Source organism: Argentina anserina, chromosome 6 (assembly GCF_933775445.1).
Source record: "Argentina anserina chromosome 6, drPotAnse1.1, whole genome shotgun sequence".
Taxonomy (NCBI): domain Eukaryota; kingdom Viridiplantae; phylum Streptophyta; class Magnoliopsida; order Rosales; family Rosaceae; genus Argentina; species Argentina anserina.
In genome coordinates, this window is record NC_065877.1 from 2,352,183 (window position 1) to 2,367,037 (window position 14,855).

The 14,855-nt window shown below is 39.1% G+C and overlaps 3 protein-coding genes and 1 pseudogene across 3 annotated transcripts; 2 read left to right on the plus strand and 2 right to left on the minus strand.

Annotated features, from left to right (window-relative positions):
• The first annotated feature begins 1,648 nt into the window (after positions 1–1,648).
• On the plus strand, positions 1,649–5,276 carry LOC126798812 (amidase 1). Its single transcript, XM_050525875.1, has 9 exons — positions 1,649–1,773; positions 2,182–2,334; positions 2,564–2,688; positions 2,774–2,899; positions 3,075–3,257; positions 3,514–3,664; positions 3,760–3,928; positions 4,525–4,659; positions 4,783–5,276. Exons 1-9 carry the CDS (start codon positions 1,664–1,666, stop codon positions 4,936–4,938), a joined length of 1,308 nt encoding a protein of 435 aa, XP_050381832.1. The 5' UTR covers positions 1,649–1,663; the 3' UTR covers positions 4,939–5,276.
• A 640-nt stretch (positions 5,277–5,916) lies between these two features.
• On the plus strand, positions 5,917–9,519 carry LOC126798786 (mevalonate kinase). The gene is made up of 5 exons (XM_050525841.1): positions 5,917–6,146; positions 6,926–7,169; positions 7,268–7,521; positions 8,558–8,971; positions 9,191–9,519. The coding sequence occupies exons 1-5, from the start codon at positions 6,014–6,016 to the stop codon at positions 9,307–9,309; spliced, it is 1,164 nt and encodes a 387-aa protein (XP_050381798.1). The 5' UTR covers positions 5,917–6,013; the 3' UTR covers positions 9,310–9,519.
• Positions 9,520–9,752: 233 nt separating this feature from the next.
• On the minus strand, positions 9,753–10,908 carry LOC126799906 (NADPH-dependent aldehyde reductase 1, chloroplastic-like; annotated as a pseudogene).
• Positions 10,909–12,461: 1,553 nt separating this feature from the next.
• LOC126797995 (NADPH-dependent aldehyde reductase 1, chloroplastic-like) lies at positions 12,462–13,787 on the minus strand. The gene is made up of 4 exons (XM_050524803.1): positions 13,580–13,787; positions 13,115–13,491; positions 12,675–13,033; positions 12,462–12,583 (listed from the first exon to the last, which is right to left on the minus strand). Exons 1-4 carry the CDS (start codon positions 13,700–13,702, stop codon positions 12,561–12,563), a joined length of 882 nt encoding a protein of 293 aa, XP_050380760.1. The 5' UTR covers positions 13,703–13,787; the 3' UTR covers positions 12,462–12,560.
• Positions 13,788–14,855: the final 1,068 nt, after the last annotated feature.

A 14,855-nucleotide genomic window follows, 5' to 3' on the forward strand; every position in this document is an offset into this window, starting at 1 on the left:
AGTGAGTTGTGCATGTGCACAAAAATGGTAAATACAATACATATATATAGTTTGCTATATTGTATGCGTTACGGTTTTTATTTAAATTATACAATTTTATTGTTTTCGATTAATTGTGGCGGATGAGACCGGAAGGGAAGATTGTAATACCCCAATTTTTCGAGTTTCATTTTTTGTAATGTCTCGTAAATTGTTATGCTTGGTAATTCGAGTAAAATCACATTCTACACCTTTTCGTCGATGTCTTTACGAAATGAAAGTTTTTTTTTCTGGAAATTTAAGGTTGAAAAACGTTACATTTTCAGTGGCTCAAGAGTTGACTTTTAATCCGTTGCTCTTCTTTGAAAACTTCATTCGCGAAAATTGTAGAGCTCATCGATACGAGTTCATGAACACGTGACACACTTTAAGCGGATGTCGTATGTGAAAGTTGTTAGCAACGGAAGTTATCTTTACAGATATAGGAATCGTAAGTTGATCTTCCAAGCACAAAGATCATGTTTGCAAATTGTTCAGCATCTTGAACTGCGGGAACTGCAATTGATCCAATATTTACTTAGCTAGACAGAATCATGACTAGATTTCCCAAGATTTTAACTCGAGTCCATTCCTTCTGTGATCCATCAAACTGGTAAATATGACAACAATTGCCAGTGTCATCGAGAGAATAAATTGCTAAGAAGAGTTCCCCATCAGCCTCAACCAAGTAAAGCTCATCGTTCTCCTTTCTTCTCAAGGAAGAGGAGGACGAGGAGGTAATGAAAGGACTGCATTGCTCAGCGACGTCATTAGCTTGTTCGTTGCGAAATTCGCTTCTGAAGGTGAGGATATCCATTACTACAGAGAATTCCACTGAGCAAACGCAATAAAAAGCTCCATTCATGTAGAGCACATCATGCAACTTTTTGTCATGATCAGGTAGATTTTGAGATATCCACTTCTCATCTTTGAGATTACATGTGTATATTCTGCATATCTTTCCCCCTGAATCAGGTCCAGGTCTACCACAAGTAACAAGGATATAACAACCATCAGGAGAAGTTGGACTTGTCGTGAACCTTGATACTTTTATTTCGAGGTCGGCTTCAAAGGTCAATGGAGGCAAACCAATAATCTTATTACGAAACGGATTATGAGACAAGAACTTGAATAACTTGTCCTCACTGCCATGGCACTCATCCGATAGAAGCAACCAGCCATTTTTTGAAGCAAGAACTACGCACTTGGTTGGACGTTCCGCTAAGACATGTGCAAACGAGTAAGTTTGTTTGTAAAAAGAATGCAGAGTAGAGGATACTTTCTGAACAATTCAAAAGATGATGTTGGCTTTCCAACGTATTCAAAATCTCACTCTCACTCTCAAAACGCATTAAATTCATAGTGATCTAAATAAACCAAATTAAATTAGGCCTTCTCTCTCTTTCTTTCTTTCGTTCTACTGTATTAGGAACAGAGTAGCCGACCAAATTGGGAAGCAGATCGATCACCAGAAGATTTGATCGAGTTAACTAGGAAACTCTAATGTTTTGTAAATTTGTTTTCCTCATGCTAATATAAGAAGAAAAAAGAAGAATGAACACTTTGAGGTCAATTTCGTCATTGAACCATCTGATTGGATATATCATCCTTAACTCCAGTAGCGGCACTCACTCACCCTCAAAAAATGGCGGACGACTCAGATTATGGAGCCTTCACAGAGAAACTCATGCTGCAACCAAGTTCTTCATCTCATGATCTTCCCTTGAGTGGCCTCACTTTTGCTGTCAAAGACATGTGAGACACACTTACTCTACACCCTTGTCCTCTTTCTAGATATATGTAGCTCACTTAGCTAGCATCTTGCATATTATTCTCTATATCACTCTCATATTGGTGAGTGCTTCAGCTTTGTATCATCACATCAGAATTGTCTTATGTACTTGACATGCTAAGTTCAGATTCTGGGTTGATTGACTTATCACTCAATTCTTGAAAGATCAATTTGCATGTGCTTGCTTGATTGTGCTTATGTTTGTACACACCTAATGAATTAACTATTTGTTAAGTTCTCTGTATGAACTTATTTGTATTGTGAAACTATATTGATGAGCTCCAGGGTAGTTTTGATGGCAAACTGTGTTCATGTGTTTAACTGGGCAAAGCTAATACCTTTCTCTGACTTGGGTTTCAACATGGAATCAGATTTGATGTGGCTGGATATGTGACGGGATTTGGAAATCCTGATTGGGCAAGGACTCACCCAGTTGCTGAATCGACAGCTCCTTCTGTTTCGACAATCTTAAGAGGAGGTGCGACATGTATTGGTAAAACTGTCATGGATGAAATGGCATACAGGTCAGTGCACATTGACGATCAACTCTCTCTCTCTCTCTCTCTCTCTCTCTCTCTCTCTCTCTCTCTTTGTTTTACTTTTATGGTCTCGAGGAATGGCAATATGTCTGTTAGTTTTCGTAATAGTTCGTTAAAGGTTGAAGGCACTTGGCAGTAATCAAGTTTGATTTACTTTTGGAGCTTCACTAGAAAGACCTTTAAAATTTCATGTATGAATGTTGGCACTTGGCAGTATAAATGGAGAGAATAAACATTATGGTACACCGGTAAATCCATGTGCACCAGACAGGGTGCCTGGAGGATCTTCTAGTGGCTCTGCTGTTGTAGTAGGTGCAAACCTTGCAGATTTTTCTTTAGGTAATTGACTTGGATTTACTTGTATGATTTTTGAAATTTCATACCTCTCAATGTTGAAGGTTGAGAATGAGTCTCATTATTTCAGGAACTGACACCGGAGGAAGTGTGAGAGTTCCTGCTTCATATTGTGGAATTTTTGGGTTCCGACCTTCTCATGGCGTCATTTCTACTTCGGGAGTTATTCCTATGGCACAAAGTTTTGATACTGTGGGTAAGGAATTATCAGTTTTTAGTTTGCAGACTGTCTTGCACAAAGTTTCGTTTTCTCTACTTAATATCTTGATGAGGTCATTTTAATTTTCTTCAGTTTCTCTGGTTCAATCATCATATGTCACCCAAGTTACTGCATAAATATTGTATGCCGCTGACACCAACTTCTTTTGTAGGATGGTTTGCTAGGGATCCTGTGCTTTTGAGTAAAGTTGGACGGGCATTACTGCAAATTCCTGATGTGCATCCTGTCAGACCAGCTCAACTGATCATTGCTGAAGACTGTTTCCAGCTCTCAAGCATTCCAAGTGATCGAGTAAAAAAAGTACTTGTTCACTCAGTTGAGAAGTTATTTGGGGGTAAGCAAATTGGTTGGTTAAATTATTGAGGTGTAGCTATATGCATCTTGATTCGTACCACTTCATACATTTGCAGCACTATTAGATCGAAATACCATCTAACTTGAGTCTATTGTATATTTTATCATCTGAAAATGATCATCCCCTCAGTTCTTCATTTAGTTGTCCTGCAGAGATATGATGCAGACACATTTGTATTCATACGCAAGAAGTTGGTAACATATTAGACCTAATGCTGTTATTAGTACTAATGCAGGTCATGTTTTAATTAAGTACGCAAATGTTGGGGATGTTGTGAAGGACAAAGTTCCAAGCTTGAACTGTTTCTTCGAAAAAGGAAATGCAAGTCAAGAGTATAACATACCATCCTTGGCTGCCCTATCAAGTGCCATGCGATTACTCCAAAGGTGTTGATAATTCAATGGACTTGAAAGTCATCATGATATTTCTGGATCTTTATTAATGAAATTAAATGTAACTGTGATTATCATTGGGAGAATAGGAATGAATTCAAGACCAACCATGGTGAATGGATCAAAACAGTCAGACCTGATTTAGGTCCTGGAATATCAGAACGTGTATGGCAAGCCGTTAGGGCAGCAGATGAAAATACCAATGTTTGTCACTCTGTGAAAACTGAACTACGTGGTGTTCTTACTGAACTTCTTGGGGTATTCCCTCTCTCCCTCTTTCACTACTGCACACATCAACTTTCCTGTTGGGATAGAACTATGCATTCTAGTTTGTACTATTCTGGATGAATTTTGTGCATGAATCAAGATGTTCCTTCTGCATTTAGTGACTAACATAGTGTCGAATATTATTTTATGTTCTAATATGTCCTGCACATTGATTTATTTTGTATTAGAGTCTAAGAATGTTAATATTGGTACATTCCGCTAACTGATCCCCATTTACTTGGTTTTTTCTTTGTGAAAAATAAATAATTGATTTTTTTTCTTAAGAAGAATGAACAAGCCTCTCTTAGCATTTACCATTGCTGAAGCACTTTTGTTAAGTTGAAAGAAATTGTGTTCCTTAGCCAGTTGCAATTATTTGCACTATGACTCATCTCAGTGTAAACGTGCATATATTGTTCCCCTGCAAGAACAATTTAAAATGTGATTTCGATTATGTTATCTCAAGCACAAGTTAAATTTTCACAATTACCAGATTAGTTATAGAGAGAGACCGCATTTATTCTTAACAACTTTTTTATGAAGGTCTTGTTGTCTTGGTGCTAAGTTCTTGCTTGATATGCCCTCAGGATGCTGGTGTCCTTGCAATTCCTACAGTTCCAGGACCTCCACCAAAACTACAAACAGATCCTACTACACTTGAAACATTTCGCGCCAGGGCTTTTAGCTTGTTGTCCATTGCCGGAGTATCTGGATTCTGCCAGGTATTTTAGCTCCCCAATTATCTCTCATATTGTGTGCATCAGTCAAGAGCACAAGAAACACTCCAAATCTTTTCCTTCCTCAGCCGCAGCAAGTGCATTTACAATTCCAATTTCTCTGTGCAGGTGAGCATACCACTAGGCATGTACGAAGATCTACCTGTGTCGGTTTCCTTGCTAGCAAAGCATGGGTCAGATGGATTCCTGCTCAGTCTGGTAGAGACTCTCAATGCCACGCTCAAAGAACAAGTTGAAAGCTTGAGCATGCATCCTTGTTTATAATTCAAAGAACAAGCTACTAGTAAACAGCTACTCATTTTTATAAGACCTATTGAACCAGATAACCTGATTGCCAAGGTTTTTAAGCTTCTTGGTTGTGGTTTCTAAATTACAATACAGCCACTGCTAAAATGTCAAATGGTGAGAAGCCATGGTCAACTAGAAAGTTGGTGAGGTAAAGAACAGTGGGCGCTCTTGTTCACATTCACAATCAAACTAAGCAGACTGGCACTACTGTCAACTGCGTAAACAAATGATTTGTTCAATATTGACCGGCTCGATTTTTGTCATTTTGGCACTATGACTTGGTGAGTGTTGCAGCACACAAAGCTCAAGCGCCGGTTCCACTCGTGCGCAGCACTCTCCATGGTAGTAACATATAGAAATACAATTCACATGTTTTTGTTTGAATTCCTCACAACTCGCATGAATTTCACACAACCAACGTATTCGAATTCCGCACAACTTCTAAACTTGTAAATGTATAGAATCTCTGAAACTTATGCATTAAAACAGCCTATTATTTATCTCTCATATCTCAAAAGGATTTCTCAAAAGGAGTTACGTCAACTGCTTTAAATCATTATATTTATAAGTTATTTTTTAATAGTTCTTGACTTCTTGTATTATGTAATCAAAATTCATACTATAAATCATCCCTTGAAAGGAGTTATGTCAACCGGCTTAAATCCTAACACTTGCGAATTATTTTTATTAGTTCTTGTATTAAGTTTATCAAATTCATACGATCAAATTCATGTTGGTAGTAGTCGACCAGACAAAATCAAGTCTTAAGATACCGTAGACGAACTCCGTGTGTTTAGCATGTAGCAATGTATAGCACACTAGCACTATGCGTTTGATCCACGCGCCACCGCCCGCCTGTGAGAAACTATAAAACAGAAAAGAGAATCAGCGGAGTACAGTTTGAGCTGTCTAACAAGGACCTTTCCAACAACAATGGGTCTTATATATTCTCCAATTTCAACTCATTTAACACACAACACACTCGTTTAAGTCATAGCACGCCAAACCAAACCAAAGCCAGAACCAAGAAGTTGAAGAAGAACAGAGACAAATGGAAGTGAAAGCTAGAGCGCCCGGGAAAGTTATACTGTCAGGTGAACATGCTGTGGTTCATGGATCCACGGCCGTAGCTGCCTCCATTGATCTCTGTACCTATGCAACTCTTCGCTTTCCCTCTCATTCTGGTACCCTTTATTTCTCTCTTCTTGTATATGATCGTTTTTTGATCTAGATTTTGTGCATTTGGGTTTGGTTTGGATTTGGGTTTTGGTTGAAAGCTTATGTAGAAGCTACACTTTTGATTTTCTGTTCATGGGTTTTGTTAAAGCTTTAGGATTGTGTTGTGTCAGATTATAAAGTTTCAATCTTTGTTGACAGCTGAGGTTGGATGCTTGTTTTATGTCAACTTAGATGAAGTTTGAATCTTTTATGTGATCTGAGGTTGGATGATGTGTTTCTGTTGCTTGGAAGTATGAGTTGAAGACGGCCCTTTTGATTTGTAGATGATGCGTTCGTTCTTGCTAAGCTATTTGAAGGGTTTAAGTGATATTAGAAGTCTGATCGGTTGAGATGACAATTAACATTCTTGCTGAAGCTGTTAAGTTCTTTTTGTGGTCGTGATGTTTTTGGATTATACCCTTTTGAATTTTGTTTACAATGATTCGAAGCAACTTTTTTGCTTGTTGGGTTCATTAGTTCTGTTAAGCTTTGTGACTGTGCCATGTTAAAGACAATGTTCGTGGCTTTCTATGAGATTGGCTGTTGGTATTGGTTGAACTCATTCGAAAGCTCTTTCAAGGTTTTGTGAATATATATTCTGTTGATTGAACCCTGAGTTTAATTTTCTGGGCTTATAGGAATGGGGACAACTTTCAGGGATAGGTCCTTTTTAGGATTGAAAATTTATAACATTAAACTCCTGCTGATAAGTTTTGAACTGAAGTTATTCTTCCTTTATTTGTAGATAATGATGGTTTACTTAGACTGGAGCTCAAGGATATTGGATTAGAGTTTTCGTGGCCAGTTGGTAGGATTAAAGAAGCACTCTCTGGAATAGATGTTCCCAACCCATCAACACCTACCACATGTCCAGCGGAGGCGATCAAATCACTTGCTATTTTAGTTGAAGAACTAAACATTCCAGAGGCAAAAATTGGAATTGCTGCTGGAGTGTTGGCTTTTCTTTGGCTGTATTCATCTATCCAAGGGTATGGGAGTAATGTTTTCTTGTAGAGCTGACTACTTTGAAGTTTGAATTATCCGCCTTATATTCTAACTTTCTGATTCGCCTCTTTTTATGTGTCAGATTTAAGCCTGCAACAGTCATCATCACTTCAGAACTTCCTTTGGGTTCAGGTCTTGGTTCATCTGCCGCACTTTGTGTTGCATTGTCCGGTGCTCTTCTTGCTCTTTCAGATCGTGCAAGTCTGGATTTGAGCCATCAAGGGTGGTTGGATTTTGGTGAAAGCGACCTTGACTTACTGAACAAATGGGCATTTGAAGGTGAAAAAATCATTCACGGAAGGCCATCTGGCATTGACAACACAGTCAGCACATATGGTAAGTTATCGTGTTACCTGTCCCAAACAAATCTACCTTCACAATGGCACATTGTTTTTATTCCTAATCTTCTTATATAGAATTCTTGAGTTATATAGTTCTTGGAATGAACGAGGTAATAGTTTACCATAGTATGTTAAGATGAGACAAAGCTACTGTGAAATGGAACTTTATCAATGCAGTTAAGTTATAATACCTTCATTCAGGAAGAGGTTCATATATTTATGAATAGTATGTAACTACTTCATTAGTGCTTGCTAGAGGCCTAGAAACCACTAGATGCTTTGCATCTTGAGTTTCCATATAGGAACAAAGAGAGTTTGAAAAACTTGAATTTATGGATTTTTAGCTAATAGCCAAGTGCCAGCAGTCTCCTTGTAGTATGTTAAACTCCTTATGGATAACGATGCAATCTACCTTAACCACATTGCTCCTGCTCTTCATCTTCAGTACCCTTAGTATTATGCATGTAGGCTCGGTAAGCTGTCACGATTTTGTTAATGAAAGTACAAGGGTTTGATTGCACCCCGTGTGGTAAGACGCCACTGTCATAGTCAGATCTTCAAAGAGTTATTGAGAGTCAAGATTTTTCTTGTTTTAGTGAGATGCATGGCTCTTTTTCTCTTTCTATTATATTTCTATGGGTTGTGTTACTTTGGGTGTAATTGATAATTCTTCTCCTAATACATGTAAAGTTTGTGATGATTAGTTCTTGTTGCAATAGGCTGCACTTGTATTGGACACTGTTTAGATAAACTAGAAGTATGATGAGTGGAGTGGAGTAACATAAATAGTGGGATAGGAGTCATGCAATTTCTGATAATAAGCTGATTGTCTAATGTAGAATTATTAGATCATTAAATTTGAGATGATGCTTGTTGGGACCGGTGTAAGTATTGAGTTATGTACATTATTCTTTTGTATAAGAGAACATCATCTACATTAATCGTGGACTAGGGGCCAGTTGATGAATCATGAATTGAAAAAAGCATGTATCATCTGTTGAGATATGTTTTGAGAATATTTCTTTAAACAGGGAATATGATCAAGTTTAGATCAGGCAGTTTGACACGCCTCAAATCCAACATGCCTCTCAAAATGCTCATTACTAACACAAATGTTGGGAGGAACACAAAGGCTTTAGTTGCTGGTGTTTCAGAGAGGACATTAAGGCATCCAGATGCTATGACTTCTGTGTTCAGCGCAGTTGATTCTATCAGCACGGAATTGGCTACCATCATCCAGTCAGAGGCCCCTGATGAAATCTCTGTTACTGAGAAGGAGGCAAAAATAGAAGAGCTGATGGAAATGAACCAAGGTTTGCTCCAATGCATGGGAGTCAGCCATGCTTCAATTGAAACCATTCTTCGGACTACACTCAAATACAAGTTAGCTTCCAAGTTGACCGGAGCTGGCGGTGGAGGTTGTGTTCTCACACTACTGCCAACTTGTATCCTTTTCATGATTCCATTTATTTGAGTTGCGATGCTTGCCAAGGTTTTTGTCGCATATGCTTAAACCATTTAGGAATGATGCTAATAATGTCTAATTGGATTAGTCTTAAGCTTAACTTTTGCCTAAATATGTCATCATATTTACTCTGCCTTGTTAATTAACCAGCTTGAAGTATGATATTGTATACAGTATTTCCTTAACCATATTATATCAGTGCTATCAGCAACAGTTGTTGATAAAGTAACTGCAGAACTAGAGTCGTGTGGATTCCATTGCTTAACAGCGGCCATTGGTGGACAAGGTGTTCAAGTTTGCTTTGGTGGTTCACCCTGAAGTGACTAGTAAGACTCGAGCTCCATTGTTAACTGATAGAATATAATACTCTTTTGAGTCTGTTGTCTGTATATTAGTTAGCTTCTTGTGTTCTGCATTTGAATCCGAGTCGATTTCATCTTCAAGTTCTTTGAAATGCACTCTCGGCCTTTTGATGTCATCAGCAACTGAAATTTATCGAAATAAATGTCTATTCTTCATTCTTGTCAATCATATATATAATTCATAGTAATAGAGAAGCTTCATTTAGCATAAACTAGTTCTTTCCCATAATTTAGTGGCAGTAGGTACTGCATATTACTTGAAGTAGAACTAGATACATCATATCAAACAGAAACCCACCATTAGTCTCTACATACAATTCTTAGCCTTAAAGAACACAACAATAGCTAATACATTAGGACATGAAAGACCACCAGCCCGGAGACTCCTTCACAAACCCATCACGAATTTACTACAATTCCACCTGCCAAATCAAAATTTGCCAAAAACTGATCAGAATATAATTAATATAACAGCAAATAACATAGCGTATCAGTACACTATAGTAGCAGCACATTACCATTAGGATGGATCACTTGGCCTGTTATATAAGAAGAGAAAGCATTGGAAGCAAGAAAAACGTAGGATGGTGCAACCTCACAGGGGCGCCCAGCTCGCTGCATTGGCACTTCAGAGCCAAAGTTTGCAGTTTCCTCATCAAAAGAAGCTGGAATCAACAGCGTTCATATCGGTCCAGGAGCTACACCGTTGACCTGGATGCCTTTGTTCACTAGCTCAAGTGACAATCCTCTCACGAATGCCACAATGGCTCCCTTGGTTGATGTATAATCGAGCAGCTTCTGGTTTCCCTTGTACGCATTGACTGATGTTGAGCAAATTATGCTGCTGCCTTTTTTCATGTGCTTCAAAGCACGCCTGACATTCCCAGTTACACATCATCATCAGTACCACAATTCGACCATGTTTTCATTTGTATGCCATCTATTAACTTACCTAGTCATGAAAAAGTAAGAAAAGATGTTGGTTCTGAACACCCCTTCGAGACGAGGCTCATCAATCTCTGTCACCGAGCTGTCCTTGTACTGCTCGGCTGCATTATTCACCAGAATATCAATGCACCCATATGCTTTGATCACCTTCTCTACAACCCTCCTGCAATTCTTATCAAAACCAAGATCAGCTGCAACTGAAATTGGGTCCTTGGAATCAGGGGTTTTCACCTGCTTGATCATTTCGAGCGTATCGCGTGCATCCTTGTCCTCCTGACCCTTCACATATGTGAAGGCCACTGTTGCACCCTCCTGAGCAAAGCAATAGCACACTGCTCGCCCTATCCCAGAGTCTCCACCTGTCACTAGTGCTACCTTCCCCTGCAAAACTCAAGCCTTAGCATAACACTGATCACCAATACATGCCTTTCAGAAACATTAATATAGAAAGCCATTTACTGATTAGGAATGAGAAACATACATGCTTGTTATTGGAGGGTTTGTAATCCGGGTTTGAGTACTGAGGATTCGGGTTCATAACATGCTCTTTTCCTGGCTAAGATTCTTGCTTTTGAGGAGGAAACTTCTGATTGCCACCAGAAGCCATTGTTGTGATACAAAAGAAAAGGCTGATAATGAAGATCAGGTTGTCACGTTACTGATGAGGAAAGTGTAGGAGGAGATCAGAGAGCAACACCATTTATGTTAAGTTGTGTTGATTCAAAGATTTGGATCAAATCCAAAGGGGCCATTCGTGTAGAGATTGTTTAGACAAGTGGAGGAAAACGTGGCAGGGACTGTCTTCGTGTCCGGAAATTTGCCTGCAGAATCACATCTGTGGAAGTTGACACTTTCTCTACATGGCCATGAGGCAGTTTCCCAAATTAGAAAAGGCTCGTGGTTGTTTCTAAATTTAGGTTATTTCAATGAAGTGTCGTACAACCTTAGGCAATTTATACCCAAACTAATGCAACTCATAAGTAAAACTTAAATGAAAAAATTTTAGTTAAGAGAACTCAACCTAGTTGATTTGAAGAAGCTTAATTACACCTAGTTGATGGATAGTAGTTGAGGTTCTTTTGATAGTGTTGAATTTTAATTAGCCCCTTAGATTTGCAGCACAAACATGATAAATGTACCATGGTCATGTACCTTCTTATATCCGAAATGGTTTTCTATGTTGCCAATCAAGGGTGAAAATCTGGGATCCAAACTTTAGATTTCTAGGAAGTTGTATCAAAATTAAAAACCAATGCGTCAGACAACGCAGTATATATAGTTAGAAAGGTCCCAATTTAAACTTCATTGTCTTTCCAGTTCAACCATGTAGTGTGTCCGAAACTTGGTGTGTCTTCCTCAACTGTTGGAATTGCTATATTGATTCTCAACTATAACAGTACACATTATACGCTTCCATTGGTTTGGCGGAGTTTTCTGCCTCTACCCCTATTTGCCAGTCTGCTGTGATCTAAAGACGAAATTTGCCCAGTTCCACTTTGGCCACTATCGATCATATCCAACCACAGGGAAATTATAATAAGCTTTAGAGCTGAGTAAGAATTTAAGAAGCCTGTGTGTTTAGTCTGGTAGTTGATCAAATGCAGTTCTTCAAGTTTAATACGCTAGTATATGGTTGAGTAATATGATAGTTTATGGTTAAGTGTGCAAGCAATTCTTGAATGGGTGCTCTTTGCAAGGGATATGTTTTCCTGGTTAGGCCAAATAGGCATTATTTGACATAATGCTCAAGGGTTGCTCGGTGAATCCTTATTATAATCTTGACTCGAATACCTTCCCTTCAGGAGAATTAAGGATGCTCAGGTTGAAAAAGGAAACAAATTTTGGTATGCGAGTGACCATGGCCGGCCACATGTATTACCATGTAAGATCATGCAGAGCAAATCGCCATTATCCATATTTAGTTATTTACTGCTTAATGGGAAAGCCACTCCTTGAGATGGAAATGGCCATTGTCATCTGTGTAAAACCATGTATTGCAAAATCTACCTTCGGCATAAACTGCAATGCAAGTTTGGGATGACAATATTTACTTTATATAGCACCAGATTTATTTATTACAACAGAAGAGCACACATATAGGAGAACCTTTCGAGTCCATACATACACAAAAGAGCACACGTGTAGGCTCTTGGCCTGCAAGGGAGGAGCCTTGCAACAAAAGAGTACTAGCTAATAGATTAGAACTACAGATACAAAGACGAGACAGACCACCGGCCAGAAAACACCTTCACAGACCCCTCAAGAATTTACGACAACCCCACCTGCCATATCACAAGTTGTCAAATATTATCAACAATTTACATGGCATTTAGATTAATGCAAGTACTTTACAGACTAGTAACAGCACATTACCATTGGGATGGATGACTTGGCCGGTTATGTAAGAAGACATAGCATTGGACGCAAGGAAGACGTAGGATGGTGCAACCTCACAGGGTTGCCCAGGTCGCTGCATTGGCACTTCTGAGCCAAATTTAGCAGTCTCCTCCTCATCAAAAGATGCCGGAATCAAAGGAGTCCATATTGGTCCAGGAGCTACTCCATTGACGCGGATGCCTTTGTTCACTAGCTCAAGTGCCAGCCCTCTAATGAACGCCACAATGGCGCCCTTTGTTGCTGTGTAATCAAGCAGCTTCGGGTTTCCCTTATAGGCCACAACAGATGTTGTGCAGATTATGTTGCTGCCTTCTTTCATGTGCTTCAAAGCATGCCTGAAAATTTCACATCATAATCATTTTTTTCCTGCACATTTTTTGCCTTATATATATGTGTTACAACTCTTGAACCTTTACCTTGCCATGAAAAAGTAAGCAAAGATGTTGGTCCTGAAAACCCTTTCAATACGAGGCTCATCAATATCTTCCACTGAGCCGGCCTTGTATTGCTCAGCCGCATTGTTAACCAGAATATCAATGCGGCCGTAAGCTTTCACCACCTCTTCCACAACCCTCCTACAATTCTCATCGAAGCCAAGATCAGCTGCAACTGCAATAGGGTCCTTGGCATCAGAAGTTTTCACTTGCTTGATCATTTGCAGAGTCTCGCGTGCATCCTTGTCCTCCTGACCCTTCACATATGTGAAAGCCACAGTAGCACCCTCCTGAGCAAAGAAATGACACACCGATCGTCCTATCCCGGAGTCCCCTCCGGTCACTATTGCCACCTTTCCCTGCAAAACCCAAACAATTAGTACATATCATCACGTACTAGAGCATGTTGACTATGCATTTTACTTATGAGTTATGATATAGTGATACCTGGAGCTTGTTGGAGGGTTTGTAATCGGGGTTTGAGAACTGAGGGTTAGGATCCATGGCATGTTCTTTTCCAGGCTGAGATTCTTGCTTTTGAGGAGGCATTTTCCTGCCATTATCAGCCATGGCTGCAAAGACTCTTAGGACTCTTCTGTATTTGAGAGAGTGATTTGACAAAGTGGGGTTTTGGTGGACGCAAAACGAAAGCTGATAAGGCCCTGGGGTTTAAGGCTCTTGATGAGGAAAGAAATCGAGCAGACAGCATATATAGATGTGGATGTTGGGGCGGTGCAGAGTTATGATCAAATCAAAAGGATTATATATGGGCTTTGTAGTTTGACATGTGGAGGAATCGTGTCAATAAGGAGCAGGGTGTTCGTGTCAATAAGAAGCAGGGTGTTCGTGTCAACAATGGCATGGCCGGATGGCCCTATGCCTCGAGTTGGTTTCCAAAGTGATCAATATTGATGAAGGTATTCATGTTACATTGGACTCCCAGACATACTATTGGATATGTTCACAACTTCACATAAGTGGGTAGAAGTTAGGAAGGGTCTTAAACAAAACTTGAATGAGTGATAAACACAAGCATGAAGCCTTGCACGTCCGGACCCGAATTGGAACTCAAGATCTTATACATATGCAAATCAAAATTCTTTTTGTTCATGATCAAAATAAAATCAGGATCAATAAGCTTTCTATAGGTTTCTTACGTAGAAAAGCTCGACTGCCTCGACATGCATATATGGCTGATAAATTAGAGATCTTATAAGTTATATCACAGTATTGATGCACTTTCCGGTCATTTTGGTGCTGCAACGACACTCTTAACGTTATAAGTTCAGAGATTAAGCCTAATAACGTATGAGGTTTATCCCTGTGCGTGGAATTCAAAATTGAGGATCAAGAATCCCAACCTAAAATTTCTGGGAATCCATGTACGTGGTTTCATGAACTTCAAGGGGAGCTGGTATATATAAGGATATCCTTATATATATTCATCTGTTTATTTACATATTAAATTCAACCCAAACGGTCTTAAATAGAACAGCCACAAAATTAAGATTTTACCGAGCTAAGCTTGAAGAATTCTAAACAAATGATGCTTGTAGATTTTACCGACCTTGCAATTGGATCTTGATATGCTTCATTTTGCATGTTGAACGCGTGGAAGGCCAAGTGGCCAAGGACGATGATACTTGTCAATTAGGCAACATATTTCCGTTTTATAATTAACAGTTTCTCATACACCTGGAAAGCTTCTTTGACTTGCTATAGA

Bases quoted from the DNA above. Each gene is read 5' to 3' on its own strand.
- LOC126798812 (XM_050525875.1), top strand. From the start codon at position 1,664: ATGGCGGACGACTCAGATTATGGAGCCTTCACAGAGAAACTCATGCTG. The intron at 2,900-3,074 runs GTAAGGAATTAT...CTTCTTTTGTAG, and splicing joins ACAAAGTTTTGATACTGTGG to GATGGTTTGCTAGGGATCCT. The intron at 3,665-3,759 runs GTGTTGATAATT...TTGGGAGAATAG, and splicing joins GCCATGCGATTACTCCAAAG to GAATGAATTCAAGACCAACC.
- LOC126797995 (XM_050524803.1), bottom strand. From the start codon at position 13,702: ATGGCTGATAATGGCAGGAAAATGCCTCCTCAAAAGCAAGAATCTCAG. The intron at 13,492-13,579 runs GTATCACTATAT...TGGGTTTTGCAG, and splicing joins AACCCTCCAACAAGCTCCAG to GGAAAGGTGGCAATAGTGAC. The intron at 12,584-12,674 runs GTAATGTGCTGT...GTGATATGGCAG, and splicing joins CCAAGTCATCCATCCCAATG to GTGGGGTTGTCGTAAATTCT.
- LOC126798786 (XM_050525841.1), top strand. From the start codon at position 6,014: ATGGAAGTGAAAGCTAGAGCGCCCGGGAAAGTTATACTGTCAGGTGAA. The intron at 7,170-7,267 runs GTATGGGAGTAA...TTTATGTGTCAG, and splicing joins CTGTATTCATCTATCCAAGG to ATTTAAGCCTGCAACAGTCA. The intron at 8,972-9,190 runs GTATCCTTTTCA...ATATTATATCAG, and splicing joins TCTCACACTACTGCCAACTT to TGCTATCAGCAACAGTTGTT.